Here is a 27908-nt window from a genome sequence, read left to right as displayed (position 1 = left end):
CGCCGGCGCCCCCCCGCGGCGGCGCGGGGCGAGCGGGGCCGCGCGGGGCTGGCCCTGGGGGCGCGGCGCGGCGGGGCGGGGCGGGGCGCGCGGCGCGGCGGGGCGGGGCGCGCGGCGCGGCGGGGCGGGGCGCGCGGCGGGGCGGGGCGGGGCGGGGCGCGCGGCGGGGCGGGGCGGGGCGCGCGGCGGGGCGGGGCGGGGCGCGCGGCGGGGCGCGGCGGGGCGCGCGGCGGGGCGGGGCGGGGCGCGCGGCGGGGCGGGGCGGGGCGCGCGGCGGGGCGCGGCGGGGCGCGCGGCGCTCGTCTCGCGCCGCCGCTGCCGGCTCCGCTCCGGGGCACCGGGACTCACGGAGCCCGGGCGCTTTGCTACAGCACGGGCGTACCGGAGCCCAGCACGGCCTGCCCGCCCGGCGAGGCTTTCGGGGCGGCGGCGCCGTCCCCGGCACCCTTGTCCCGATGTCCTTCCCCCGTCTGTAGCACGGCCCGGCAGGGCTGTTCCCGGGGAACGCGTGGTGCTGGGCCCGTGTGCTGCTCAGGCTGCTGTCGGGGAGATGTCGCCCCCGAGGTGCCGCAGGGCCAGGAGCGGCGGCGGCCGGCGGCGGCTGTCCCGCTGCTCCGGGCAGGGATGGTCTGGCGATCCCTGCCGGCCCCGCGCAGGCACAGCGCGCCCGCTGCGGAGATTCACAGGCAGCTGGAGCCGCGGAAAATAGCAATCAGAAGGCACACTATGCACCAAGCATTCACTCAGGGACCCGTTCGAGGACTATTTTCTGTGACAGGAAGTATTCTGGTCTACGTCCTGCAGGTAAAATGTTTCCCTCAGCCAGTAAAGGAGAAATAAAGCACACCTGGCATTTTCCACTAAGTTACATAAATGCTGGTGGAGCCATACTATCAGCAGTATGTGAAGATGTAGAGTCTCAGCCAGACGTGTCGTATTGTTACTTTAACTGAAAGAAATTAGGTTTGCCAAGTAGATGAGAGGTAAAAAATATTTCCTAGTTTCTGTGGGAACACAGACAACCTTCACTTCAGAGCCCTCCACAGGACAGGACCAAAAGCTTCAGAAGTTTACCGCTGGTTACTATGTGATAGATTTTTTTTATTTAAAAAACTGTTAAAGTAAGCAGCTGATTGCTCTGAGCCACCTGATCTACTTGAAGATGTCCCTGCTCATGGCAGAGGGGTTAGACTGGGTTCCTTCCAATTCAAACTCTTCTATTGATTGTGTGATCTTCCACTGCATTAGAGAATAAATTCTCATGTTTCTCACATAGATCTGTAATTTTATAATACTTTTCTAGAAGCCAAAATAATTTTACTCTACACAAGGGGGGAAAGCTCAAACAAGCCACTTGCACAAATTTCAACTGAAATTATGAAGTCTGTTTTACCTAAAAGCTGTTTCTGTCAAACTTTTATCTAACTCAGCCAGCTTCTTATCTGTTTTCAACAGACTCCTCTGTGTTTCTTTGTTCCCAGTGTCTTCTCAGTTTGTGTTCTTGTTGTATTTTGTGGGGGAGGTTTTGATTAAAGATACTCTTCAGTTTCTTGAAGGGCAACGCATTCTTAGCCCTGCTGGGACAAGCTACTTATGTTTCTACAGGAATAATGCTTTACAGACTGAGATAAGGCTTGTAGGAACAAAGAACTTGTGTCAGACCACATAAATCATTGGTAAAGCAAACGACTGATTTTTCATTCCTTCGTAGGGAAGGGGGAAAAGAGCTAGAAGAAAGGAAGAATACCTGTTCTTTTATGTAGTATTTCATCTAGTTAAAGATGGTGCTTATTTATATAGCTTGCCTCTCCTATAAATTTCTCTAGTCATCCAAGTCATACACAACTCTCAACAGGTAATGTTCATCTTGTTTCTTAGTTAATGACAAATGAATTTGTGTGGATTAAATATTTTCTCTAGTACTAGCAAATTCACATACCAAGTCTTTTATAAATTTAACAACAGTTAATTCAAATGTAAAGTTCAAGTTAGTGAATTTTACAAGGATCAGTCACACAACTTCTGAAGGGCTCAGATTAGGGATTAGCAATTGTAACAATGGTTTCTTAATGTTTTTCATCTCGATTCCTGTCCCTTAGGAGCAACAGGAACAACAATTAACGTTGTTCATATCACAATACTGGTATCAGTACCTTTTTATGCTGGTGTAAAATACTTGTGAAGGAGTTCCAGACGCAGAAGCAGTGCAGGGTCATGCCTCACACATTCAGTCTGGAAAGAGCTGATAGATTTTTTACTTTAAGCAAATGTTAAATGTTTCAGCAAATAGTTTTTATGAAGAACAGAGGGAGTGTGCTACTGATTGCTCTTGTATCACTGTCTAGTGGAAGGGTCTGGGAAAATGCCATCAAGTTATATGAAATTAAATTGCCCACAACAGAGGGATTGTACACAAAAGATGTCTCAGTCTCTGAATCATTTGGTATAGACATTTTGGTTTTAGACAGAATTGTCGCAATTAAGTTGTGAATCCTTTGGGTTCTTCCTAAGACAAATTCAGATACTATGAGAACCCCGGCCTTGCTCTGGGGTCTCATGTGGTGGTGAAATTCCTCCTCCAACCCGTGCTTCCAAAGAAAAACTCCGCAGGCTTTAGCTGTTCGGTCTCAAGGCAGTTTATTGCTAGTTATCTAACAGATTATGTTCTTGGACTGCAGCTATTTGATCAGTGGCCTGGGTAGAGGCACACACACACCCTGACATCCTCTCTGTCTGCTGTCTTCTTCGTCTCTCCCTCTGCCCAATATCTTTTATAAGATATATTACGTATAACATGTTTACAATTATTCCCCAATACCTACTACCTACGTTGCCAAGTGTTTTTCTACTCTAAACCAATCTGTGAGTGCCAACATCACCAAGAACATGGAGGTAAGGAAGAAGAAGGAGGAAGAACAGGATCAGCCCACTTTCCTCCATCTTAGAACTTCTGACCCCCATGTACAAAGTAAAAACCCCCCTGTACATGTGTTAAAACCCCCCTGTACAATACTAAAAAAATTTCCCCTCTACTTTGTAACTACTTTTACTATACTATCTAACCTTTTGTGATTGCTTGTTCCACCTCCAAAGTTGGTAATTCATTCCATGGCTCAAACTCAAAATCACAGCTGTTTTTCAGTTGTCTGCCAGGGTTTAGAATGCTTCTGACCAAGGCCTGGAACCTCTAAAAATGTCTGAGAGACATTTTGAGTTCCCACAAGATACTATAGTTACTAGGTAATTGGGGGGAAAATTGTCATGGGTGTTCTATATGAAGGTTAATTGGGTGCTTAAATGTTTTTCCCCAAATGAGACTAATGACAAGTATCTGCTTTGCACAGAGACACATATCCTGTATACTGCATAAAGGAGCAGACACTTGACAGAGATGTACAAAATGTTTTACTCATAGGACATGCAGATTGGTTTTGCTTTCCTCAGAGGAATTCTGCAGAATAATTATCTTGCTGAGATTAAGCAGTCTAATTTTAAAGCCTAGAAAAATGGTAATCATGAGATACAGGCACTGAGTGAAGGAAGCCTTAGACTCTGCATACTTAGAACACAAAAAACCCCAAACCTCTTTAAATTTCCCTATACTGCACATAATTAAGGAATTATTCTTCTTACTCATCAGGATTATAGGTTTACATCAATGTAAAATAAAAATATACCACCACCATCCCCAACCAAGCCAAAACTAAAAAATTCACCACACCAAATCCTTACAAGAAAAATTCCATACAGGTACAAAGAATAATTGTAGGACTTTAAATGCCAAGTTCAGGTTTTCAATTTAACAGGTTTACTATGCTTACTCCTAGAAGACATGTTATTACCAATAACTTCAGTAGCTTTCTAAGTGACATCTGTAGCAAATTTTTAAATACACCATTGCATTAAAGCATGAAATCTTGGACTGATGATCACTGACATTTGGGATTATGTCCCTGTTACTTGGGAAATTAGGGAACCAAAATAGTTTCTGTAGTTACCCTAAAATGATCACCCATACTGAAAAACCTGAAATGGCTTTATAAAGCAGTGCCTGTTGAGTATGTTCCTTTGGCCTTCCTGCTCCAATTTTAAGATTTCCCTTTTCATTATAGAGCTGGTAAAGGATGTTTTCCATATCTCATGAGGCCTTTAAAGACTGTCCCACGAAGGTTGAGAAATGCAATTAAGTCCAGTATAGATCAATAGTGCAATGACAGCAGTGATAGTCCTCAGAAAAAAATCTTTTATTCATCAATAAAACTATAGTTTACAGTAGTATTTTCTAAATAAATTATAGAATTTCTCTTTTACAAGAAATTAAGTAAAATCAAAAATATTTCAAGGACAATATATGTACACAACATAAGGCCATATTATAAATAACATTTTAATCTCCTTTTTACCAACAGTGAAAGTATCTTTCAAGGCTCATTTTCATATGGTATGTGTAGAGATTTGCCCTAACCCTCATACAACATCCGTTCCATTTTCCACTGATGTGGGCCTAAGCAATTCGAACGGAGGGAATCAGAAAAATGAAATTTATTTTATTCACCACTGTCTTTATTTTTAAATAGGTAAAGTAGGAAATATATTTTGCTTGTGCATAGTTACAGAATGCATGCAAATGAAACCATGAGAGAGCTGATAAGAAAATATCACTTCAGAGTCCAAAAAAGGTGATTGGCAATATTGAAAAGCAAGCGGCCTGAATACACAGTCCTTCACAGTTGAGCAAGCAATGGCAGATGACAGCAGAGTGTGGAATGTCTCATGTCATTTTTGTCAAGTTCATCAATCCTTTCTATAGTTCAAAGATCCCGGCACTTCTTAGAATTAGTTCTGTTGATTATTACTCTTTGTCTATTAGGCTTAGCAAATCCTCCTTAAACGAGGAGTGCAGAAGGTGCTCTTCATTAACCATGGTCACTTTTCTTAGTTTTAATCTTCATGTATTCTTTGTTACTGTAAATACAGAAATTACAAGTTAAGAGTTGTGTTTACTTGTTTTCTTACAGAATTATAAACGGGTAACATTTTTCCTCCCCTAAACAGGCTGCAGTACAATTTAGCAGTGATTCTCTTATGAGCTTGAGCCCTAATCAAAAGCACTGGGTCTCTTTTCTTGTACAACAGTTAACCCCCATGGGTTTTGTAGATGTTGCAGTACACTTGTATTACGTGAACTTGAACTACTTGCTGCTGCAAAATGCTGAGCACTCTGGATATCGGAGAAAACAGAACAATCTGAGACCACTCAGCAATTCACAACAGCTTATTTTTATCTTGCAGAACTGTGGTATTTACTACTTAAAAGTGGCAGTCTTCGTATGTCATGAATATCAGTGCTCTCAGCTTCTTCATGATGGCCTTTCCCCAGATGAAAAATCATACCTATCAAAAAACTTTCAGGCACAATTAATGTTCAGTCAATGTAGTGATCATTCGAGTTTAAAAAAAAAAAAAAGTAAAAAAAAAGTTTATAATCTTAATGGATTACAGTTTACCCTCATGTCATAGAAATAGTTGATCACATCTTGGCATCCCTGTGGAGTTAGAGATTAAAAGAAATTCTTCTTTACTAAACATTTTATTATGACAACTCAGACTAAAGATAAAGTGACAGCTGAAGAATATATTGCAGTAAACTGACTGCATCTCAGCTGATATATCCAAAATGAAGCAAGACACAAAATCAAAACAGAGAGATCTGTAGTGGCCTTACTCTAAAACCTCATTAAAAAACACTACAAAGGTGTAAGGTCCCATTTATTAAACAGATTTTTAAGGTCACCTTTACATTATGCTATTTGATACAAGCACTTAACTAACCTTTAAATAGTTTTACAACAGTCTAATCTTGATTATGAACAAAAAAATCTCTGAAGGCTTTTCTTAAGCTTATCTCAGAGAAAGGTAGTAGATTTAAATCAATGTTTTTGTTATGACTTCTAGCACTAGCCCTGGAACCTTGAGGAACCTATGAAAACTTTGAACTTCCTACTGTATTGTGCACCAGTATTAGAGTGTCCATAATCACTGATGCCATTGAGCACAGTGCCAATTTCTCAGGTGCTGTTTGCTTGCTCTCTTGGGAACTGTGGTCTGGCAAGTAGAGTTGACTGCCATAAATACTAGTACCAATAAACAAGATTATATTATATGAACCAAGAAAAATCAATCAAAATTTTCATTAGCATAATCTTGTTTCTGTCTGAAAGCTCAGATATGAATTACTGCATATCCATTTCTGACAAATATAGAGATCACACAGCACAGCTTCCAACTCTTGGGACTTATTACTCCTTTGCACTAAGGTGGCTATTGGTATTGCTGATGCTAGTTTTATGGTATTCCACTAATTATGCAATGGAATCATGACTAGCATATTCTTGTCCTCTTTCCTCTGACCCTTACAAAACATTTCAGTGAAAAATTCCAATAAAAGTTGCATAACGAAGTTAGAGAAAAGAGATCTGACAATAACTTGTAGCAACTGCCAACTGTATGAGTCAATCACAGAAATACTGCTGATGGTACTAATGCCCTTTTAAGAAGATAGGATTTTCAGATGTTCATATTTATGCCAGATACAGTCCAGTACTGTATTATTTTTGAAAGAAATCCATCTATTTTTAGGTGCAGGACATGATCCTTTAGGCAACATTGTATCCACTACAGAACTTTTGGGGTTTCATTGATTACAGATAAAGGAAACATTTTTTTAAAATAAAAACTGAGTTTGGCTGTAGCAATTTGGTCCAAAATGATAAGTAATGCACAAATGACATTATGGGAATTATTCCTATAATCGCTGCCTGAGATGTCTGACACTGTATAGATAATGGATTTACAATGTTTGAGCCTACTTGGGGCTTTTTGTCTTGGAGCATTTTTGTGCTCCAGTACTCTTTCCATGGATATGTTTTTGAGCTGACTGATTTCCTCTTTTGGTGTTTTAAAAGCTCCAGGCATGAAAACATGTAAGTTCTGAGATAATACGTGCTGGTATTTTAGCACTTGGCTTCTTCAGGTAACCTATTGCTTGTGATCTGAATTGGTACCTTTTTAATCTAATCAAGCACCTAATTCCTGTGTCTGATTTTCATGCAAGGGTGACTAAAATGTTCCTTCTTAGATAATGTTTCTTCTGCAAGAACACCTCTGCCAAACTACATTTGACTGCTCGTTTGTTTTTCACCTCCAACCAGGTTTCAGTTTTATGGGACACATAGGCCTCATTTGTTCCTCTCCTTTTTTGGATGATGCATGGATGGATACAGGGAAAACATAGATAAGAACAGAGGAAAGGAGCAGTTAACTGTGCTGTATAAAACAAGTTGGTTTGCCCCTTTCAGCCTTAAACAAGTTCTGTTTTGAGGAGAGTGCTTGTTTGGCTCTACCATGCACACTTAACATCTTAAGGATTATTATGCTTTCAGGGGAAAGAAAAGATGTCTGTAAATGAGGAGGTCATAATTCCTTTCTCATATTCCCAGCATTCCAGTTCAGCCTACCAAGTTTTTCCACCAGTATCTTCAGAGGAAATGGTGAGACAGAGAAACTGAAGTTTCCATAGAAAGAGCAACACATCAAAATTTGAGGTATGCTGTGCAGTGTGACTGCACAACTTCTAGCTTGTTTTTACATGTATTCTGCCTGGGAATTGCTTTAATTTCATCTGCACTTTTTATTATTCCACAACAGTACCCTGAAGATAACTACACCATGATTAAAATTTAATTAAAATTATTGGAGAGAGTACAGAAGAAAAGGAGTACTGAAGAGTATGAAGAGTTAGAAAGTTTTGACAGCTTCTAAACAAGCATTTTATAGACCAATGATTGTTAATCTTCTAACCTATGCAACTACAGCAGCTTTGACATACATAATTAATCTTCAATATTATTTTAAGACTTCAAAATCCTATAATAAAATTGGCATTTGGAAATAAACCACACCATAAGTAATTTTAAATGTAATAGTATAATCTATGCAATTCTTCTGACACAAATAAAATAGAAATACACTATTCAGGCTCTAAATACATTGGGCTTGCTCGTCACTACAGATATTCCATTATTTTATTTTACTGAAGCACTTAGCAATCCATATCTTCAGTAGCAGTGATGTCTAAATATAAATTTTATGAGCCTTTCCTTTAACAACAGGAGGCAATGCTGTATTTTCATGTGAAAACTTCTGTACTACCCAAGAAATTTGTATTGTAGTTAAATATACAGAAGTATTCTGTAAGCAAAAAATAATTCATTAATGAAAGCCTATAGGCAGGACATAAGATCCTATAGACTGGACTCATATTTATTTATTAAAATCCTATATTTATCACCAGTTGACTTAACCTATACAGCATCACAATGGAACAAATTTAGAAGTTTTTCACTGCTATTTACATGCATGTCCTTTTTCTGTTGGAAGTATAAGGGAAATCAAGCCTATTTGAAGTAAATCAATTAAATATGTAAGCCTTACTTCTTACTTACTACTACCTAAGCATTACTACTTACTTACTGATTTTACTGATATTGTAGTACAATGTATCAGATATCTTTGTAAATATTTCACGGGAAGGCAAAGAAAATACAGTAGGATAGTTTATAATAGCATGTGTTGCTTTTTTAGCTAGAGAAAATCAAAAATTTGATACTTCACTGCAAAACAAAAGAAGGAAGATTACTTTTATTCCTTATTTTTTAAGTGGAATTATCACTTTTAAGGCACTCCATAGTGATGCTGGACTACAGTCTTCAGGATTGGCTGCATTTGTTAAGGAACTTTTGCAAGATTGGACTTCTATCTTTTACTAATCAAGTTCCATAGAACACTGAGACAGTGACAACAGCATTTACTGACAATGCCTGAACTGAAACCAATATATAGGGCTTCAAGGGAATTTTAAAAAGAGATCAAATGTATTTCCAGAGAAAGAAGGAAAACCCTGCTTAGTAGATTTCTACATGAAAGTGCTAAATTGGAATGTGTTACCTTCTCTGTTTCTGGTTTATATACAAGAAACCTATTTATCTCAGACAGAATAATTTGTTTCCAACTGATCTATCATTGTATTACATATTCATAAAAGCAAGAAACCTTTATTGTTTGAAGTTATGCAGATAAACATTTCAAATTCAGAATTTTTTATCTCCTATAATCTATTTATTAATTATTATTAATTTAATTTATTATTTATTCCTTCCATTTAATTGATAATTAAAATTATTTGTATGAATTAATCAGTTTCTTCAGGGTGCAGAAAAAGTGTGCTGCTAGTTCCAAAAAGCATATCTGATTCTCTCCACTTAAAAACTTTTTATTCTTTCAGACCTTTGCTCAGGGGAATAAACATTGGGTATTTGTATGACATCCAAAGTTGGATTTTAATTATTTTTATGTTGATATTTATGAGTGGAATACCCATCTGCTTACTGCAGTCTACAAGATATATTAGTAATGAATGTTCTACAAACTTAAAACTAACTAGAGATGATGATCACACCTGAAACTCATATAGACAGCTTTACAAAAGGTAAAGCCTGTGCCTGTCACTAGATTTCCAGAGCATTCCACCATCCACCCTACAGACTTCAAACCTAAAAAGAAATACTTCACAGTGCTAAACAGTATTATTGTTAAAGAATACTGTTGCTTTATAAACTAAATTCAAAAGCTATCAAGAAGAAATTGTTTCACTGTTTAAAGGGGGCCAAAAGAACCACAGATCAGTCCAGGCTAAAGGGCCCATAAGAGGCCATCTAATTCAACCTTTTGTGGGAAAGGCAGCCTGGATGAGATTATTGAGCATCACTGTCTAGCTGCATCTTGAAAACCTCCTGTGATGGGAACTTTACCACATACCCCTGGGGGAGTTGTTCCAGTGAAACATTCATCATTATAAAATCACGCTTATTGTAAATCATTCTTCTTGCATCATTCTCATTGTAAAAACAGTCATTTCTTAGGGAGGAAACCTCCCTCCCTACAACTTGTATCCACTGCTCCTAGAGAAAAGGATGATCTCAATACTATCTGTAGTCTTCCCTTTAAGTTTTGGAAAACTGTGTTGAGGTCCCTCCTGAAAATTTTGTGGACTGAAAAGACTAACTTTTGCAGTCTTTCTTCAAATGTCAAGTTCTCCCCAGTCTTAACTACCTTTATGGCACTCCTTTGACCCATCTTCAGTTCATCCATATCTGTTTTGGAACTGTGGGGGCCTGAACTGGACACACAACTCCATGTGCAGTGTGACAAGTGCTGGTGAAGAGGGATGGCCACATCTCTCCTTTATCAGTGCCCCGTGGATGCAGCTCAGGATCCACTCTGTCTCAGTAGCTGCAGCAGTGCACTGCTGACCTGGTGTCTGTGTGCTGTCTGCTGACACTCTCGGGCTCCTCTTTGCAAGGCTGTTCCACAGCTCATGGGTCCTAAGCCTGGCCAGGCTCTTTGGTTTTGTGCTCCCAGGTGCAGGACTCTGCACTTTCCTTGGTTGAACTTTACACAGTTCTTGTGGCCCAGTCTTCCAGCCTGCTCATATCTCTGCAAGGTGGCTCTCCCTGCTGATGTGTCCCCCTCAATTGACATCAGTTTAGTGACACAGCAAATGTCACCACATTTGGGTGCTTTTGGTCCTATTATCCAGATAATTCATGGAGATGTTACAATGTGGAGCCCAGTACTGATCCCTGGGAGACTCACCTGGGACTGCGGCTGCCAGCCCCAGTAAAACATGTTGATCGCCTGTGAGATGATTGCTGCCCATCTCACAGATCACCCCCATCCAGTCTATATTTGACATCTGTCTAGCTGTGGGGACAACATGACACATGTCAAATGCTTTAGGCAAGCAACATCAACTGCTTTCTCCATATTGACTGAATATGGTAATTTGTTTTAGAAAGGTGATCAGGTTAGCCTGGCATGATTTGTCTTCGATAAATCTGTGCTGGATTTTCCCAGTCACTTGCTTAATTTATTTGGTAATAATTCCTAAGAGGCTCGTTCTGCCACTTTCCCAAGGACTGTAATAAGGATACTAGGTCTTCTTTTGGGCCATTCTTATAGACAGGTATGAGATCTGCCCTCTTCCAGTCATCAGGGATGCCCCTGATCTCTATGAATTTTCAAAAATAACAGGACAGTGGTCCTGCAACAATATCAGCCACTTCTGCTGACACCCTGGGGTATATTCCCTTCTGGGCCTTGCATTTATGTGAGTTGAGGATTTGCAGGCCTCTACTGGTGGGTCAACATGTGTGTTGTTTTATCCTGGGAGCTATGGTCTGGCTCTGGCCACTCTGCTGAACAAGGAAGAAAGAAGGTACTGAGAACCTCTGTCTTGCCAGCATTATCTCCACCTTTTTCCCTGACTGGTCTAGTAATTGGCTTGTGTCTTCCCTGGGCTTCTGCTTAACTGCTGATGCAAGAAGTAACCAAAAGTATGTATTCTATCACCATCTGTTAAAACCAGGTGGGGCAGTGTTCCTTATCTCCTCCATGACTCATCCCTGATAACTCCCTGGTGGTGGGGCCATCAAGCCTCACTGCATGACTGATAAAATTACATCATCCCACCGTGAGATGCTTTGCCCAGGGGGAGGAGCCAACAACTCCCCTAGGTGTGCTGGACTATTAAATTAGTAGCTGTTAACCGAGTACTATACACACTCAAGCGTTGCTGCCAAAGATGAAGGAAAAAACATCAGTGGCATAGTCTACAGAAAAAGAGAGACTGTGACAAATATATTTAATCTTGATGTAAGATCAGGCATAAACATGTTTCATCTGAACACAAGAAATTTTTTTTCTGGACAGATAATTACTGAAACAACTGCAGGGATGTGGCAGTGTTCCCATTGCTGGAGGATTTTAAGCTGTGGTGCAAAAAGCTGTTAGATAATATCTAGGCTCCCTTTTCTACAAGAGTTGGACTGGATGATCTCTTGAGGCTCCATCAACCTGAGCTGTTTTATGATTCTAAGATAGTATGGATTTCTCAAAGCAAAGATCAGGTAACTCTAGGGATAAGAAAAATAAAGCATGCAATAAATTATCTAGAAAGGAAACAAACATGTATCTGTGAAACTTTTATTAGAAACATGAACAAACTTCCCTCTTTTGAGTCTTCATCTCTTCATCTCTCATTGCCATGAGAGTCAAGGGGAAATATTACTAGAATAATGTCAGAATTGTTTATGATTTATGAAAATAAGCCTTTGGGAAAAAAGGCCAAGCTTAACATACCTGCCCCCTGCATTTATACTGACAATTTCAGAACAGCCAAAAAAATCAGGTGCAAAAAACTTCACTCAACTGGAACTTGAATTGGGCTCCTACTGCCTTTATGTCTGTGGAATGTGAGCTATGGGTACCAAGAGAACATTTGAAATACAGGTGATACAAATACAAAATATAGACTTGACCTTTCAGCAGTCAGATAAATTGCTTACTAGGAACTGAAAGAGCAAAGAAAATATACATTTTTAATCAGGTGTCACAACTGGACAACCCTTCAAATCAGAGGAGGGGGCCATTAATGTATTTAATACTGAGCTCTACTGGCTTCAAAATTGGTGACATAAATACAGAACTTTCCAACCTGAGAAATTTTAATTTCTATTTCTGAAGTATTCTACATGAAGAGGAAAGACACTGTTGTTGTTGTTTAGGGTTTTGTCTTTTTTTCCCTCCAATAGAAAACAACAGAAAAGACCTCCTATCATTAGAGAAAAACTGAAAGGTGTTTTGGCATACTTCATTATTAATGCAATAGTTAATAGGCATATAAATTCTTTAGGGATTTGCTTTGGCAAATCATACCTATGCAAATTCAAGCATGTTTCATACAAAAAATATCTCAATAAACCTCTGGATCTTGAAGTTGAGCAGGTATTTTAGTCACTTACTGAGCCTGAATTAAAACAATTACAGGCAAAACAGCCCATTAGAAGAAGTTTGGCAACTTACTAAGTAGACATCCAAAACTGAAGCATTATCATTTTCCATTTCCAATGTGCTCTGTTCTGAAGTCAAATAGATGGCACTGTCTTCCAAAGTGAATGTTGAACTTGAAGGTAAGCCTTTACTGCAAAGAGAAGGGAAAGTACAGTCAACCAAAAGCCCAAGTTACAAAGCTCAGTCATAACTGAAAATTTAAAAGTTTCTCTAGTAAACATAAAAATCTTCAAAATACTTGGAAAAAAGGAATGTAAATAAACAAATATAGATATGTTAACAATAGCTAGATAAATGGAAGCTCATATGTGACTAACTGTACAATTTATTTTTGCATTTACTAAAATTTGATCAGAAAGTTATGCTATTCCTGAATGTCAATATTTAATTAATGAATTAAACTATGTCACAGTAAATGTCACATAATTTCATTAATCCCAAAATACATTACTTCCACATTACACATGTGTAAATTTTGGCAGCATTTTGTAATTCAAAATAGGGAAAAGAAAGAGTAAACAATTAGGTACATGGTAACATTAGTGACATTGGACTTTTTCATGCAGACACAGTTCACTAGCAGCCATAAGTTCAGAAGGAAAAGTGGGAGAACAAGAGTGTAATTGGTACACCTATGCAAGGAAGTGATGTTTACAGAGCAGGTGCACTCTATTACTTTATTCATTGATTGATATTTTTTGTTCTCTACCTTACAGAAATGCGCCTCCACAGAAATCTCATTTTGTAACACAGTTGGTTAACAAAGCTAAAACTCTCAAAGGCATTTTAATGGAATCAGATGTCCGTTATCACATATCTTACTAGCTGCCAGAAATTAGGCTCCAGGCTGCACTGAAAATTCAACTGTCAGTTCTGCAGGGGCATTTTAGAAGTTCTTAACTATGTACAGACAAGGTGAAAAGCAAAAATTCTGAATTATAATTTGGTATGGAAACATGGTTACAGCCATCAGTCCAGATATGACTAATTTCCCCCTCCCTTTGTACTACTTTAAGTATATTTCAGATGGGATAGAACTTCAGAAAGGGCAAACTAGCATGCACAGTTCAATATGCAGAAACTAGCATGTAAAGTTAAGATTCAAAGGCTCAACAAAATAATGAATTAATGTTATACTGGAACTATGGCTTTGTTGGCCCCTTGTTGGGCCTCCCCCAGGGGCTCCCCTGACCGGGGAAACTCTCCTGGAGCAGTTTTGTGCCAGGAAAAGGACACGCACAGCACTTTTTTGGTCTTCAGCTTCTTGTTTTATTGTTATCAAAATTTCAGCATGCTGTCTGCACCAGACCTTGCATGCAAGAAAACAGTATAAAATGGCTAACAATCTCGTGTTACAAGGCCTTTTAAGCATAATCAAAAACTAAATTGCCCAATTAAGAAGTGACACCTAGATTATTTTCCCTTCTAACCCAATACTGACCCCTAAAGACCCACAATGCAGATTTTTCTACCCAATTACCTAAGCCCATGAAGAAGGAAGAAGAAGGAAGAAAAAGGAACAAGAGACAACACCCTATACCCTCCATCTTGTTCCCATTTACAACATCCTAAAAATCCTAAAACCTAAATTTCTCACCCAAGTGATATACCATACTACTCTCTATAATCTATTTCACACTTTTGTGGTCTCTAGTTTATTTGTGAGGCTTTGGAGGCCTTCTCCATGAATGAAGGTCAAAGTCAGCACTTCCCTAGAGTAGAACCCCTCAGGGCAGACAGAGAAATATTCCCCTTGCCCTGGGTTTCCACATGGAACAGAGGTTTATATTCACCACATTACAATGTTCCTTTTATCATATAATGCACTTGGTATTTTTCGAAAGCTAGACTCTTTCTCTTGTACTAGGATGACCCAGGTCCAATTGACTTAGCATGACTCTTATATGTGTAACTTGAATTCTATTGACCAAGGAAAAATAGTAAAAACAAAAATCTTGTAATTAATCTCTTAACAGCAATACACATGCTGTCAGCAGTTCGTAACTGAAGTTCAAATTTCTTCAATAGCATCATCATAGCCACATTTATTGCCAGTTTTAAAGCAGACTGATTTTAAAGAGACTGATAGGGCAAAGACATACTAGGGGTGGCACAGGAGAGAACAAGTGAAATCCCTACGCATGCAGTGTTTCAGAAAAAGCAATTCAGAGGAATTGAGTTTTAGTACAGTTTCTACAATGCACTGTGTTCTGATCCTTAATTCTTAGGCTGAATAAGAAAAGCCAAGCAAAAAAAAAACCCCCCAAAAAAAAAAAAAACAAACCAAAAAAACCCAAAAAACAAAAAACCAAAAAAAAAAAACCAACCCCCAACAAAATAACAACACCAACAAAAAAACCCAAAAACCCACAAAAAACCCACCAAAAAACCCCAAACCAAACCAAAAAAAAAAAAAAAAAAGAAAAAAACCAAAACACTTTTAACACTTTTAACTTTCTGTCATTCAGTGATGGTCAGCCACAAGGAGCTCAGCTATGCTGTTGCCCTCCTCTGGCTAAAGTAGTCTATGTGCTCTAGGTTCTTAATTAATAAAGAAAAAAAGAAGCAAAAATAATTCCATCATTAGATAACTGGGAAAGCTTTGTTTTACTTTAAGACACAATTACATGTCATTTCAATCATAGCCAAATTTTCTTTCCCATGGGGATACCCCCAGTGTCTCAGTGCATCTGTTCATAGTGTTTGAGTATTCAAGCCTTTTTCTTCCACCCAACTGCTTATTATCATGAAGCATGTGCGAATTTAGTCCACTTCGAATCAGATTCAGACAAAGTTGTCTAAGCTTCAGAAGCTAACAGACAGAACACTGAATACACAGAAGTTTATTTATGTAGAACACCAACTGGCAAGAGGGGTGCTTTAATATTTCTTACAACAGAAAAACCAATACCTATAAATCCCTGCCACTTCAAAAAAATAGCAGAACAGCATTTCAAAGACTGTATGCTTCAGGAAGTTTGACTGTGTAAGAGAACAAACCCACTGTTATGGTTTGACACTGGCACAATACCAGTGCCCTTATGAAAATGCAATCTCTTAATTGAATGCTGTGAAAAGCAGGCTTAAGTTTAATAACAGGAAAAGAACTTTATTAAGTTACTACTATAAAAGAAAAAAGAAAGGAAATAAAACTACACAAAGATTAAAATGAAAACTTTGCAAAGCATTCCTCCTCCCACCACTCAACTTCAACAAACTATAGTGAAACACAGTCTGGACCCAGTCAGGTTTCCACTTCCAGACAATCGATACTCAGTCCATCAAGGATGAGAGGAGTCTCTCCTGTGCCACAGACCCCCCAGGAAACACAGCTCCACATCCTGTGTTGCCATGTCTCACATGGCACTGCCCGGAGAAAAAGTTTGCCATGGTGACCCTTCTCCTTTCCATGCACAGTGCTCTCAAGACCAATGCATGGATGGACAGACTGCTTTTACGATTTTTCCTTTCAAGTATGCCCTGCCAAGAGGGGAAAAAACAACCAGTTTTTCAATTTTTGGGACCACAGTCCCCCACCCATTTTCCCCTGGGGCCAAGGGTCTAAGAACAGAGGTCTTCTTCTTTTCTTCTTCTTCAAGGACAGGGGTCACCACTACAAACCCCCTAACTTTTTTCTGTTCGTTCCACTTCTGTCTTTTCCCAGCTGAAGCAGGTCTCTTGGCTCACTGGCATCCTCCTAAAATACAGTCTCTCTTGGAGGAGAAGATTGGTTCAGTCTGTGGCTACCAAGAAAAAATCCAGCCAAAAGCCCCTCCATCATCTCCTCCCACCTAGAATTTCTCCTTCTAACATCCCAGGGTCCAAGCTGTCTCTCTTCCTCTTTTTTTAAACTGAGGAGTGAAATTTCACAAAGCTTTCATTTCTCAGGAAGGGTTAAAAGTCCGAACTCCCAGGATGGCTCGATGCCCAGGCTCCGGCTCCCACAGGCAGCTGGACACCTTGCGGCCCCCAGCTCTTCTCCTTCCTGTGGTGAACTGCTGACAAAACTGCTGCTGGCTTTTTCTCTCTCTCTCTCAACTCTGGGGAGGAACGGAGACATCCCAGATTTCTCCACCCTTCCATCTGCAGGGGGCCAGCTCAGCTCCAGTCCCTCCACCCTTGGGCCTACCTCCGAAGGCCACGTGGGTTTTCCCCTCCTGTACCCAGCTCATCGCCGGGCAGGGGAGGTTTGCACTGCACCCTGACCAGAACCAAAGAGAGCGAGTTCTCCTGGGAATTCTGCTTTTAACCCCTCTGTGTTCTCAGAGGCATGTCCACCTTCCGTTGGTCAATATCCAAATTGACCTCTTCCTTCTGAGAAAATTCTTTTTCTGTGTCAAACTATGACACCCACAATCCCTCCAAAGCCTTCTAAAATTCCAAATGGTCTCCACAAAGAAACAGCAACACAAAGGTAAGACAAAAAATTGAAGCATATACAGATAAGAAAGAAGAAGAAGGCAGAAATCCAGACTACATATACATCTTCCAAAAAAGAGGCATAGAATGCATAAAGAGAAAGAAAAAATAGATTTCATATAGATTGTTTCCCTTAGGTTCAGGTGTATCAGAAGAATTCAGCAGTCCTCTTTATACAGCTCAGAATATCTTGGCATTGCTCTAAAGGGGGAGATGAAGTGCCCCTTTATGCATCATGGGATTTTGTTTGGGTTTGGGACTGGAAAGCCCCATGAGACCTGCTGAAAAATATACTGAAAAAAGAATTTTTATATTATTGGGTTATTTAAAACATGAATTGTAAAACATCTACAGTTTGAAACATTTTAAAATATTTTAAAGCAAGTTTCAAATATTTCCAGAAACACCATTGACCTTCTTCAGCTCTTTGCAATTCTAAAAGCCATGTCAAGAGAGACAAGAGTCATAGTGCTTAGGGCATTCAGATTTGTCATCTTTAAATTAATTCATCAGTACTAAATAGGAAGACTTTTCCTGGAAGGAGAAAATCTGTTATTACTTTTTCTATAAAAATAATCCCTCATATAATATGCAAGTATTACATTTCCTAAGATAAAACAAATAAACCCTTTCAAAAAAGTGATTTTGTACTAATAATTATATTTTCTAGTGGAAAACAGACCCTTTAAGTACTAAAATATCTGCACCAAACATAGACCTACTTGAGGTGATATAGAAAATATTTTAAAAATAGAAAATATATAGAAAATATTTTAAAATGTTAATGGAAGCAATAAATTGTCAATTCTGTTATTTTACTTAAAAGAATACTTGAGATTGCTTACAAGAAAACCACTTGACTGAGAAACAGCTTAATGGAAAAGAAACCAGCTGTCTTCTGACATACAAGAAACATATGTCATGATTGTCTGTTTTTTCTTTTTCTTTCTGTTTTTAGGTCCAGTCCTTTTTGTGCTTAAAAATACAGCAATTTCCCCCTCTCTACTATTCTTTCATTTGTACTAATCCATCTTCACACTGTCTGGATAGCACCTTGGCTTTCCTACTTTTCCAGCAACTGAGGAATAGCTTGGTGAAAATGATCAGCTTGCAGCCTAGAAAAATCCTCATAATAAGCTGTATGTTTATGACTGCTGCTCAGTCTCTGTTTTTCACTTTAATCACAAGTCTCAAAACACTTTTCTGCACTATATAGCAATTAGTTATGCTAGTTTTAACCTGAACCAAGCCAGTTTTACAAAAGCCCTCCTCGTAAGGCACAGCTGCAGGAGCTGGCTCCACCTCAGCAATGGAGGAGCATGTCTGCTTAAGCTCAGCAGCAGCACTTTCTCCCTTTCTACCCACAGATGCTGAGCACTCTCAAGGAGAGAGTGTACTAATCACCTTTCTTATGTTATAAGCCATTTGCCTCTCCTTTGGGAAGTATTACATTGGATAACAGAAACAGAGTGTAATTTTTAAGAAAAAAATCCAACCCAAATAAAAAATACAGTGTGTGCTTCAAGGTATGAAAAAATATTACTACTCTCTTTTTAATGAGGGAAATAATATCATCTGTTTTCTAAGTGGTGTGGGCACATACTGTCCATTAGTAGGAGTCAAGGAGCTGTCCAAATATCACATTATTAAGCACACAGGACTCTCCTCCTTTATTACCTTAAACCAGAAATTTCTGACAGGTTACAAGCAAATTCACCTACTCTCTACTGTGTGCTATGTTACTTTGAAGAATAATAAAAAAGCCTGATGAAGAAGATGCCAAATTGTAATTCTATTAAATAGCAAAGCAGACTGTCACAGTTAATTACATATTTGAAGATTGAAAGCAGGCTCACATTTGTAAACAGATCTCTTAATTCAGGCTTTGTTTCAAAGACTGTTCTAAGCTTGCTCTTATCGGAGAGAAATAGTAAAATGGTGAGTCCTGCATCACAAAATTTTCTAATATTCAGAAGAAGACCTCTGGCAAGAAAAAACTCAGATCTGAATCTACAATTCAGTGCATCATGTAGCACGGATTTTTTGGCGAGTTTATTTCCCTGCTAGTTTTTTTTTATGAGAGGACTAAAGTTCCTTCATTGAACCATAAAAACATAAGTAAAACTTCAGATGTATATATTTTTTAGTGCCAAGAAGAAGGAATGACCTCCGTGAACTGATGTCAAAAGAAGTGGGTACAAAACAGCAGGTGCCCAGAATCTTATGGAAATTAGTTCAATACTGAACATACTTTGAAGCCTTCTTAACTCCTAGCTATGACAGGGAAGCTAATTCTCATGAATTGTACATACTGAGATTGTGACACACACCACTGCTTAGCGAGAATTTAAAACTGCCTCCAGGCCCTAGCTGAAGATGGCACACCTAGACCAGCAAAGATGTTAGTTGGTAAGCCCCTATGGCAGATCTGCCTACAGAGTAGATGTTTTTGGCAGAGGATGTGGAGAGAACCACACATCTGTGAATGCTGGTACCAGGTCTGCTGCGGTAGCGAATGTGCCCTCTTGTAATGATGAAGTCCATACCTGGACTGCAGACACTAACAATTGGATTTTTAAAGACATGCATACTAATCACATAGCCAGCAACATGTCCTGCATTAGAGATTATTTCATTGACTGCATCACTGTGGGAAAGTAAACAAGTCTAGATGTACAATCATAGTGTAGATCTGCAAAAAACTTTATTTTAGAATTATTTTGGCATATGTTCACAGTACAATAGAATTACTCATAGGTTTTCTTTACAGTTTAATTTTTAGAGAGTAAAGAATATTTGAAATGCTTTAAATCTGAACTCTTTATTCAGACAACTCCACCATTCTCTTTTCCTGACTGATGCTGATAAAGAGCAGTTCTGTGGTTTTATTTGAAATGCTTAAAGGAAACAAAACCCTCCAGCTTTATTTCTATCAAAGAAAAAGCTTTGTGAAAGATCATGAATATTGAAGTCCTACAGATAACTTGACACAAGTTGAAGTGAATGAGCTCTATTTCTACAAATGCTTATTCATCAGTAGTTTTATTTCCTAAAGCTTGTGGAGAAACATTTTTGTTCTGCAATAAAAACTTCATCTTCATAATACCCCAAAACATGCTTCGTTCAAATTTTTATAGCAAATCATCAGACATATAGAAGATGCCACATCAGTGAAATTTATTTCAATGTAATGGAAGTGGAAGCCGTAAATATCACTATTATCAAGTAATGCTGCAAGTCATTTTACTTTTTATGTAAATACAGTTGTCAAAAATTTAACAGGAGATAAAAACCTACTGCCTCAAGATTGCTTTTAAAATAACTTGACATTTTGGACAACATGCCATTTACAGGAAAGAATTTAATCTTGGCACATTACTGCATTTGTGAAATTTATACACTGAGTAATTCAGGACTCCAAATTTTTCCAAACAATATTCAAGACGCTTGAGTGGCTACCTTCTTGATGAAAACTGGCAAAGAAATAGCTCAATACACTGTAAAAAGATCTGCAAGCAGGTAAGGTGACACAGCACAGTACACTTGAGGTTCACAAGGGAACATACAGGCACATACAATCTCCCAGCAAGACTTACTGGCTTAAGCATGGTATTGGACTGACACAGCTGAAATATATTCAAACACAACTCAAATTGCATTTAACCTAGCTCACTAGCATCTGCACAACTTTTCTTAAGACATTCCTGTTTTTATACTTCCTGGATTAAAACCAGACAGGCTCTAATCACACACATATATGAAGTTTCACACAAATTTACTTCAGAAAATGGTTGTTATAGAAGAATTTAAAGCAGACCATTCAGTGTACATTTACTGTGCATTCAGGATAAAGAACAGTTTTTTTCTTTTCCTAGCACATCACTATTTTCTGCAGCTGTTTTAGTCTACAGCCAAGTTACAAGAAGTACTTCCTACCCTGACCTTAATGTAGTTTGGTTTATGGTACAGACTAAGGCCAAAACAAAATTTAGATATCCAGTTTTGTTTTGGAACATGAAGAAAACTTCATATAACCTTTTTCACCATATTTATGCTTTCTATTTCATGATCCCAAATTACAACATGTATAATTACAAAAAAATACATGATAAATCCTACAAGCTTTTGGCACCTGTCCTTCACTGGAAAGGTTAAACACTGAGCTACAGCGACATTTGTCCCTTCTGCTCTTATTTTGCAGAGCCCCCTTCTGTGGAGCACAACATTAAACTTCTAGCAGAACAGATACGGCCTTTACCTGCTAGAATAGAGTGTAGGTTGATCACGTGGACAGTGATCGTCTGCATTCAAGGAAGAAGAAGAAAGTGTGGTTGCCAAGGAAGCTGCTTCAAACAGAGATGGAGTGCTGGGCACTAGATCTGGCCGGTGGTGTGAACCTAGTACTGCATATGCAGAAATAAAGAACAATGTTAACAAACTTCATTTTAAATTTAGCCCAAGAATCTTCATGTAAGTATGTCGAGTCCCATAGTGCCCTCATAAGCTTCTTGAAGTTTCCTAATGTTTGAATTAATGAGATGGTATTATTCATATGCCCATACCACACTCTTGTATTACAGAGTGAACTTCAGCTGCTAACAACTACATTCAGCAGAATACAGAGTTAACTCCAAAGTCAAATATTAAACAGAGGTATGAGTTATAAATTCTTCTCAGTCTGAGGACTATACTCATATTACCACAGCTCATTTATCAGATTAGATTAGGCAATTGGTTCTGCTTTCATCATGGCTGCAGGCAAGTTCTGAAAGGGGCAAAGTTGAACCTCTTCAAAAAACCTCTGGGAACAATGAACTGAGCTTCAAAACACTTGAAGTGACATGCTTGTCTAGAGGTCAGTGAAAAGGATAGCATTGGTTCTGCCTTTAATTTTCTGTCTGGACTGAACACCTTTTTTCAGGATGTCCTGAAATCTGAAAGTTTAACATCATATTACAAACTTTGACACTGACTTTGTCTTGCTCCTGAAGGTCTATTTTGACAAATATTACTAACTACCCTCTCCATAAGAATAACTTGACTCTGATTTTGAGAGTTCAGCCATACTAGTAGTGTTCTAGTTACAGGACTTCTAAAGCTTATACAAAATTCTTAAAAACATAATTTGTTTATTTGAAAGACCATACCTTCTTCATCAAGGCTGGCATAACTTTGTCCTTCAGCAAGAATGCCATGCTTTTCATCCTTCCACTCCTGGCTAACTGCACACACTATTTCTTGTGATGCTGCCTTTAGGGCTGTGATGGAATTACACCGTTTCTTTGAAGGTGAAGGCTTTAAAGCTGCATTACCAAATGAACATAGATGTTGAATTATGTCATCTTATCTCCCTACACATCTTTACAAAAAGTAAGCCATATAGAAAATCTAGGTTTTGAATACAGATGAAGAACATGTCTAGAAACTTACTTAAACATTACATTAATGTAACTCTAATGTAACTAAAGTGAAAAGTATTGTTATTTCATTTGCAAGAGAAGTACTTTTGTCTTTTTCAGTTTCTGACTGCTTATTGTAGGACAATAAGTCAAGTCACTGGCACCACTAATTTAAAAAGCTCCTATGGAGTACCAACCCATGCAATCAAAGACAGAGTGATACAGGAAAAAACCCAGAAAATACAAAAATGAAAAAGACATTTGGAGTATTCTGGGAGGTTGTAATCTTTTTATTTTTGAGCTGTTAACTACTTCTATGTAATGATACTGAAGAATTTCCACTCCAGACTCTTCTGTCAAACTTTTTTTTTTTTTGATACAATAAACACTTCCAAAATCTTGATGGCCTACGCACTCAGGTATCAGCACCTCTTATATAATTCTTAGCAGGACCTGCCTATTTAAAAAGCCTTTTGAATCAAACTCTACAACTGATCATTGCCACTACTACTGAACCATGAGCCCCATCAGTAGTTCTTCTCCAGAAGGATGCCAACAATTTAATTTAGTGTTTTTCAGCTGCTGGCTGCTGATCACCATGCATTGGCTGTGAAGTTACATCAGATGCACTATAACACTTCTTTAATTTCTTTACTACACAGTTCAAAGTAAACACATCAAGTGTTCACTTGGCTGAAGACTGAAGAAAATAATCAGCTACATAGTTCCAGGGTACTTTTAAAAAAGAACATAGAAGACAGTTGCTGAGCTAGCCTCTGCCCAAGGCTAAATTCACTTAGTAAGTTTTTGTTCTTAACTATGCATGGTTGTTCTATGCACTAGTGGAAAAGCCAGATTCAGACAAGGGCTAAAGTGTTTAATCTGAAATGTCTGACTCAAAGCTTAGAAATAATATTATTGAAGGCAGGAACACTCCCAGTATTTTATGAAAGAATAATAATGCATTTGAACCATTAATCTGTATAAAAGTCCATTAATAGCCCTGTATACAGAGGAAATTGATAAAAGTAGGATACTTAGACAGGTTAATAGCTTGGAAAAATGAGACAGATTAATTAAGATCAGAGAGAAAATTTGGCATTATATGCTTTAATTGTACATTATACGCTTCAAATACAAAACAGGTTGTGTCTTGTCCTGGAACAAATCTAGCAGTCAGAATTAGAAAGAATTGGGGGGAAAAAAGATGCCAATATTGAGGTAAGACATACGGTATTTATTTTGTCAAACACGAGTATCAAGTAGTAAGGAGCAGGCACTCTTTATTCTTTATCAATGCAGAGGAGTTCCTTTGAGTATTGCCTCAGACAACAGAATTCCCACCAGTTCTTTGGCAAAATTATTCCAAGATTTAAAGAGAACTAGGTCTTGGGATGCTCCTTTCTCCTTTAAGCTGAATTTTGCTTCACATTTTGTCACATTACATCAATTGCTTCTATTTTCTTATTAATCAATCTTTTCCAAAGGACTTAACTTTGAACACTTTAAATTGTTAACTTATTCCAGTATTTGTAGTAATTTTTGGTTTACTTAAATATTATTTAGTTCTAGTGTTCATTTGTATTTTATTCTCTCTCTGTCCACACAGAATTGTTTCTCACTCCAGATAACTAATGAAAATGTTAAGAGACCAGTATAATAACACTGGTCAAAAAGTATTTGCAAAACACCTTCTATCAGTTTAAGACAATACCATATGCCCAATACTCCTCCTGTAGTATTTGAGCCAAGTGACCATTCCACATTTTGACACTCAAACTCTGAAACAAATACACTTCCATAAGCAGGCTTATGAAACTGTTAACTCAGATCCATTTTAAAGTACAAGTTCCTCTAAAAACTAGATAATTCTAGCCCATCAGTTAATACTTATTTCTCAAGAACACTGCTTCATAAAAGAATCCTCAACTCAGAAAACACTCTCTCCTACATGGTAATCAAAACCAGCCATTCTCTTACTAGAAAGAAAAAAAAAAAAAGGTGCAATTTCAGCACCACCTCCACGGGTTTAAAAAATAATCTAGTAGTAAAGCAGCAAGTTAGTATGTGTGCACACTATTCAAAACACCTAATCTGTATGTCTTACTGTAAGGTTTCATAACACTTGTGATAACTGTTGGAAAAAACTTCATTGCTCACAATAATCCAGAGAGCTTTTCCCCAAAGAACAGCCTGGATATCATCAAACCTCAAGCACTCATATTTGTCTTGCCAGTATATTTATTAGAGACTTTCTTACTGCACATACATTGAGTGTGTCTCAGCAGTCGTCACAGAATGGCATGTATTGGAAGTGATATGAAAAATCATCTCGTTCCAAACCCTGCTGAGCCCAGTGACACCTACCACTACAGCAGGTTGCTCAGATCCCCACCAAACTGGCCTTGAACACTCCCAGGATGGGGCATCTACCATTTCTTTGGGCAACCTGTCCCAGTGCCTAATCACCCTCACTTGTAAAGAGCTTCTTAACATCTAACCTAAATCTACCCTTCAGCTTAAAGCCATTCCCTCTTGTCCTGTCATTATATACCCTTTTAAAAAGTCCATCTCCAGCCTTCTTGCACCTTCCAGTACCTCCTTTAGGTACTAAAAGGTTGCTACAAGATTTCCCCATAGACTTCTTTTCTCTGGGCTGAACATCCCCAGCTTGCCTAGTTTCACTTAATAGGAGAGGGGCTCCATGCCTCTAATCATGTTGATGGCCCTCCTCTGGACTCGCTCCAGCAGGTCCATGTCCTTCCTGTGCTGGGACCCAGAGCTGATGCAGCCCTGCAGGTGGGGTCTCAGCAGAGCAGAGCAGAGGGGCAGAATCCCCTCCATGGCCCTGCTGCCCACACTGCTCTGGATGCAGCCCAGGACACGTTTGGCTTTCTGGGCTGTGAGTGCTTATGGCCATGTATTGTCCAGCCTCTCATCCACCAGCACCTCCAAGTCCTTCTGGGCAGGGCTGCTCTGATCTGTTCATCCCACAGCCTGTGCTGGTATCTGGGGTTGCCCCAACACAGATATAACACTTTGCACTTGACTTTGTTGAACGTGGTCAGGTTCCCATGGGTCCATTTCTCACTTGTCCAGTTCTCTTTTGTCCCCCATCACCATCCTTCTCTGCACTTGCAACACTTCAGATTGAATTTCCTTTCACTAGTATAGTCAATTTAGAAATAAATTACATATAAATTCATTAATAAGATTCACAAAAAGTGTTGTTTCCTGAAAAGCTACCATAACATATCATGAATACAGGGAATCACTACTTAGGGTTAATTCAAATTTTTTCTTTTTCTTTTAAGGATTCCTTAATTCTACTTAAAATACCTTAACTATTTTAGTATAATTAGTCTCAGCCTTTTCCTTTCATCAGTCTATCCTATTCTTTTTTTTATTTAGAATTTCACAAAATACTTATTACATAATTTTCTACCTTCTTTTTGCAGTATCAGTTTTGTCTTTTTCATATGCCTTTATACATAACCATGTTTGTGTTCTAATCTGCCAGGCTTTAACAGTGGTTTTCATGGGCAGGCTCAGAGTTCAAAGGTTCAATTATCTTTAGAAAAGTGGTTTCAACTTTAGACAATATGCAGAGCAACAAAGGCCAGTATGACTTCTAGTGTTAGAAAAAGTAGTGAAAATAAAACTTGATCTGAACTTTTGATGGAAAAAGTCTGTATGAAGGAGTCTCTAAAGTTGTTGGGTTTTTTGTTTGTTTTGGGGTTTGGTTTTTTTTTTGGTTTTTTTTTTTTTGTTTTTGTTTTGTTTTTCTTTTAATTAGTAAGACGCTAAATTAATTGCCCTGATTTGAGTCAGTTTTGCCTGGGATAGTAATTGGTGAGTGATCTCTCCCTGTCCTTATTTGAACCCACCTGCCTTTTGTTATAACTTTTCCCCCATCTAGTTGAAGAGGGGAAGTGAAACCAACTTTAGACAGCCCTGATGTGACAAAAATACATAGTACATAATTCTCTGTAATTTTACTAATGGAGTAAAATCCCAATTGTCAGAAATTTAGTTTCTTGACTGGAGCTACAAAAGTGCTACATGATGTTGAAGAAAGGCTTGTTTTATTTCCAATACAGGAGCATTATAAGCAGCATTTGTGATTATAAAAATATCTAAAAAGAAGAAGTCACTACTTTCTTACCTTGAACTTTTTTGAAAACTCTTGCATTCATAAACTTTAAAAATCTGTCTGCATAAAAACTTGGTCGGTGAACTGAAACAGTATCCTACAAGATTGAAAAATATCTCAGTCACATTTTCCACAAGGTGTCAAGAAGAACCTGGACACCTCAGGTGAACTATAGTGTGCATTTAAGGCATAGTCAAAACTAGCGAATCATACCATTTATGAGTTATAAATTATACAGCTATAGTCTGCAAAATCTTCCAAGCATTTGAATTTTTTTTTCAAACGGTGTATATTTTTGAGTTATGGATTCATCAGTGTTCTGCTAGCTGGCTAGACTTGTGTAAGTTATAAGGACAAACTAATATTATTAGCTGTTGTTTGAAAGCTCAACAAATAAAACCAGAGCATGTATTGGGAAGATTTCAGCAGCAACTCAAACCACATGGTGAGGTTAAAATGTACCACAAGATTTTTCCTGGTCAACATGAGTCAAAGATCCACCAGCTAAAATATAAGCAGTTTTAAAAAAATCAATAAAATCTACTTACCCCATCATAAACAAGAGCTTTCCAAGAATGTTCCAGCTTCTTCATTAACCTAATTATGTAAAAAACTAAATCAGAACTGCTTTATAAAACTTCCACTTTTATAAGTAATTTCAGAATAGTTTGCTCAGTGAAAATTCATTGAAAGTTGAAGTTAAACTTACCTGTAAGACTGAAGAATATCAATAATACCCATAAATAAAAGCAGCTTTTCACCTTTATGGCTTTTTGCTGGAATACCTCCCATTCTAAGAGAAACAACAAAGAATATTTTTAATACATCTCTGATCACCAGTTACTAGCTGAACTGTACCCACTTGTAAACCCAAAGGAGTAGACAATAATTAAATCAGATGCCACAGTGCAAAGTCAGTCAAATGTGAGTCACCTAGCATGCAGTGGATTTTGAATAAAAAATTTGAA

At 38.4% G+C, this 27908-nt stretch overlaps 1 protein-coding gene and 1 long non-coding RNA gene across 17 annotated transcripts in view; one reads left to right on the top strand and one right to left on the bottom strand.

Moving 5' to 3' along the window:
• Positions 1–328: 328 nt before the first annotated feature.
• The window catches only part of LOC146763867 (uncharacterized), a 34523-nt gene continuing 6943 nt past the window's right edge, over positions 329–27908 (top strand). Inside the window, exons 1-4 of one of the 3 annotated variants that reach the window (XR_014951544.1) lie at positions 329–2892; positions 7500–20907; positions 21590–21858; positions 21969–22041. This is a non-coding gene — a long non-coding RNA (uncharacterized LOC146763867). Of the gene's footprint in view, positions 2893–7499; positions 21859–21968; positions 22042–27908 lie in introns of all 3 variants that reach the window. The other 2 variants (XR_014951543.1, XR_014951545.1) reach the window with 2 other exon arrangements.
• PIP5K1B (phosphatidylinositol-4-phosphate 5-kinase type 1 beta) overlaps positions 4224–27908 on the bottom strand; it is a 97836-nt gene continuing 74151 nt past the window's right edge. For all 14 annotated transcript variants that reach the window (XM_021530505.4, XM_021530512.4, XM_085567564.1 and 11 more), the window contains 7 exons: positions 27650–27733; positions 27489–27537; positions 26953–27037; positions 22536–22691; positions 21647–21791; positions 12982–13099; positions 4224–4965 (listed from right to left, as the gene is read on the bottom strand). In XM_021530505.4, the coding sequence (XP_021386180.2) occupies positions 4963–4965; positions 12982–13099; positions 21647–21791; positions 22536–22691; positions 26953–27037; positions 27489–27537; positions 27650–27733 (640 nt within the window). In that variant the 3' untranslated portion in view covers positions 4224–4962. The remainder of the gene's footprint in view (positions 4966–12981; positions 13100–21646; positions 21792–22535; positions 22692–26952; positions 27038–27488; positions 27538–27649; positions 27734–27908) is intronic.

The sequence above is a fragment of the Lonchura striata genome, chromosome Z (genome assembly GCF_050655825.1).
Source record: "Lonchura striata isolate lonStrDom1 chromosome Z, ASM5065582v1, whole genome shotgun sequence".
NCBI lineage: Eukaryota > Metazoa > Chordata > Aves > Passeriformes > Estrildidae > Lonchura > Lonchura striata.
Note: the sequence above shows the minus strand (reverse complement) of the source record. Positions and strands in the feature narration are given on the sequence as shown.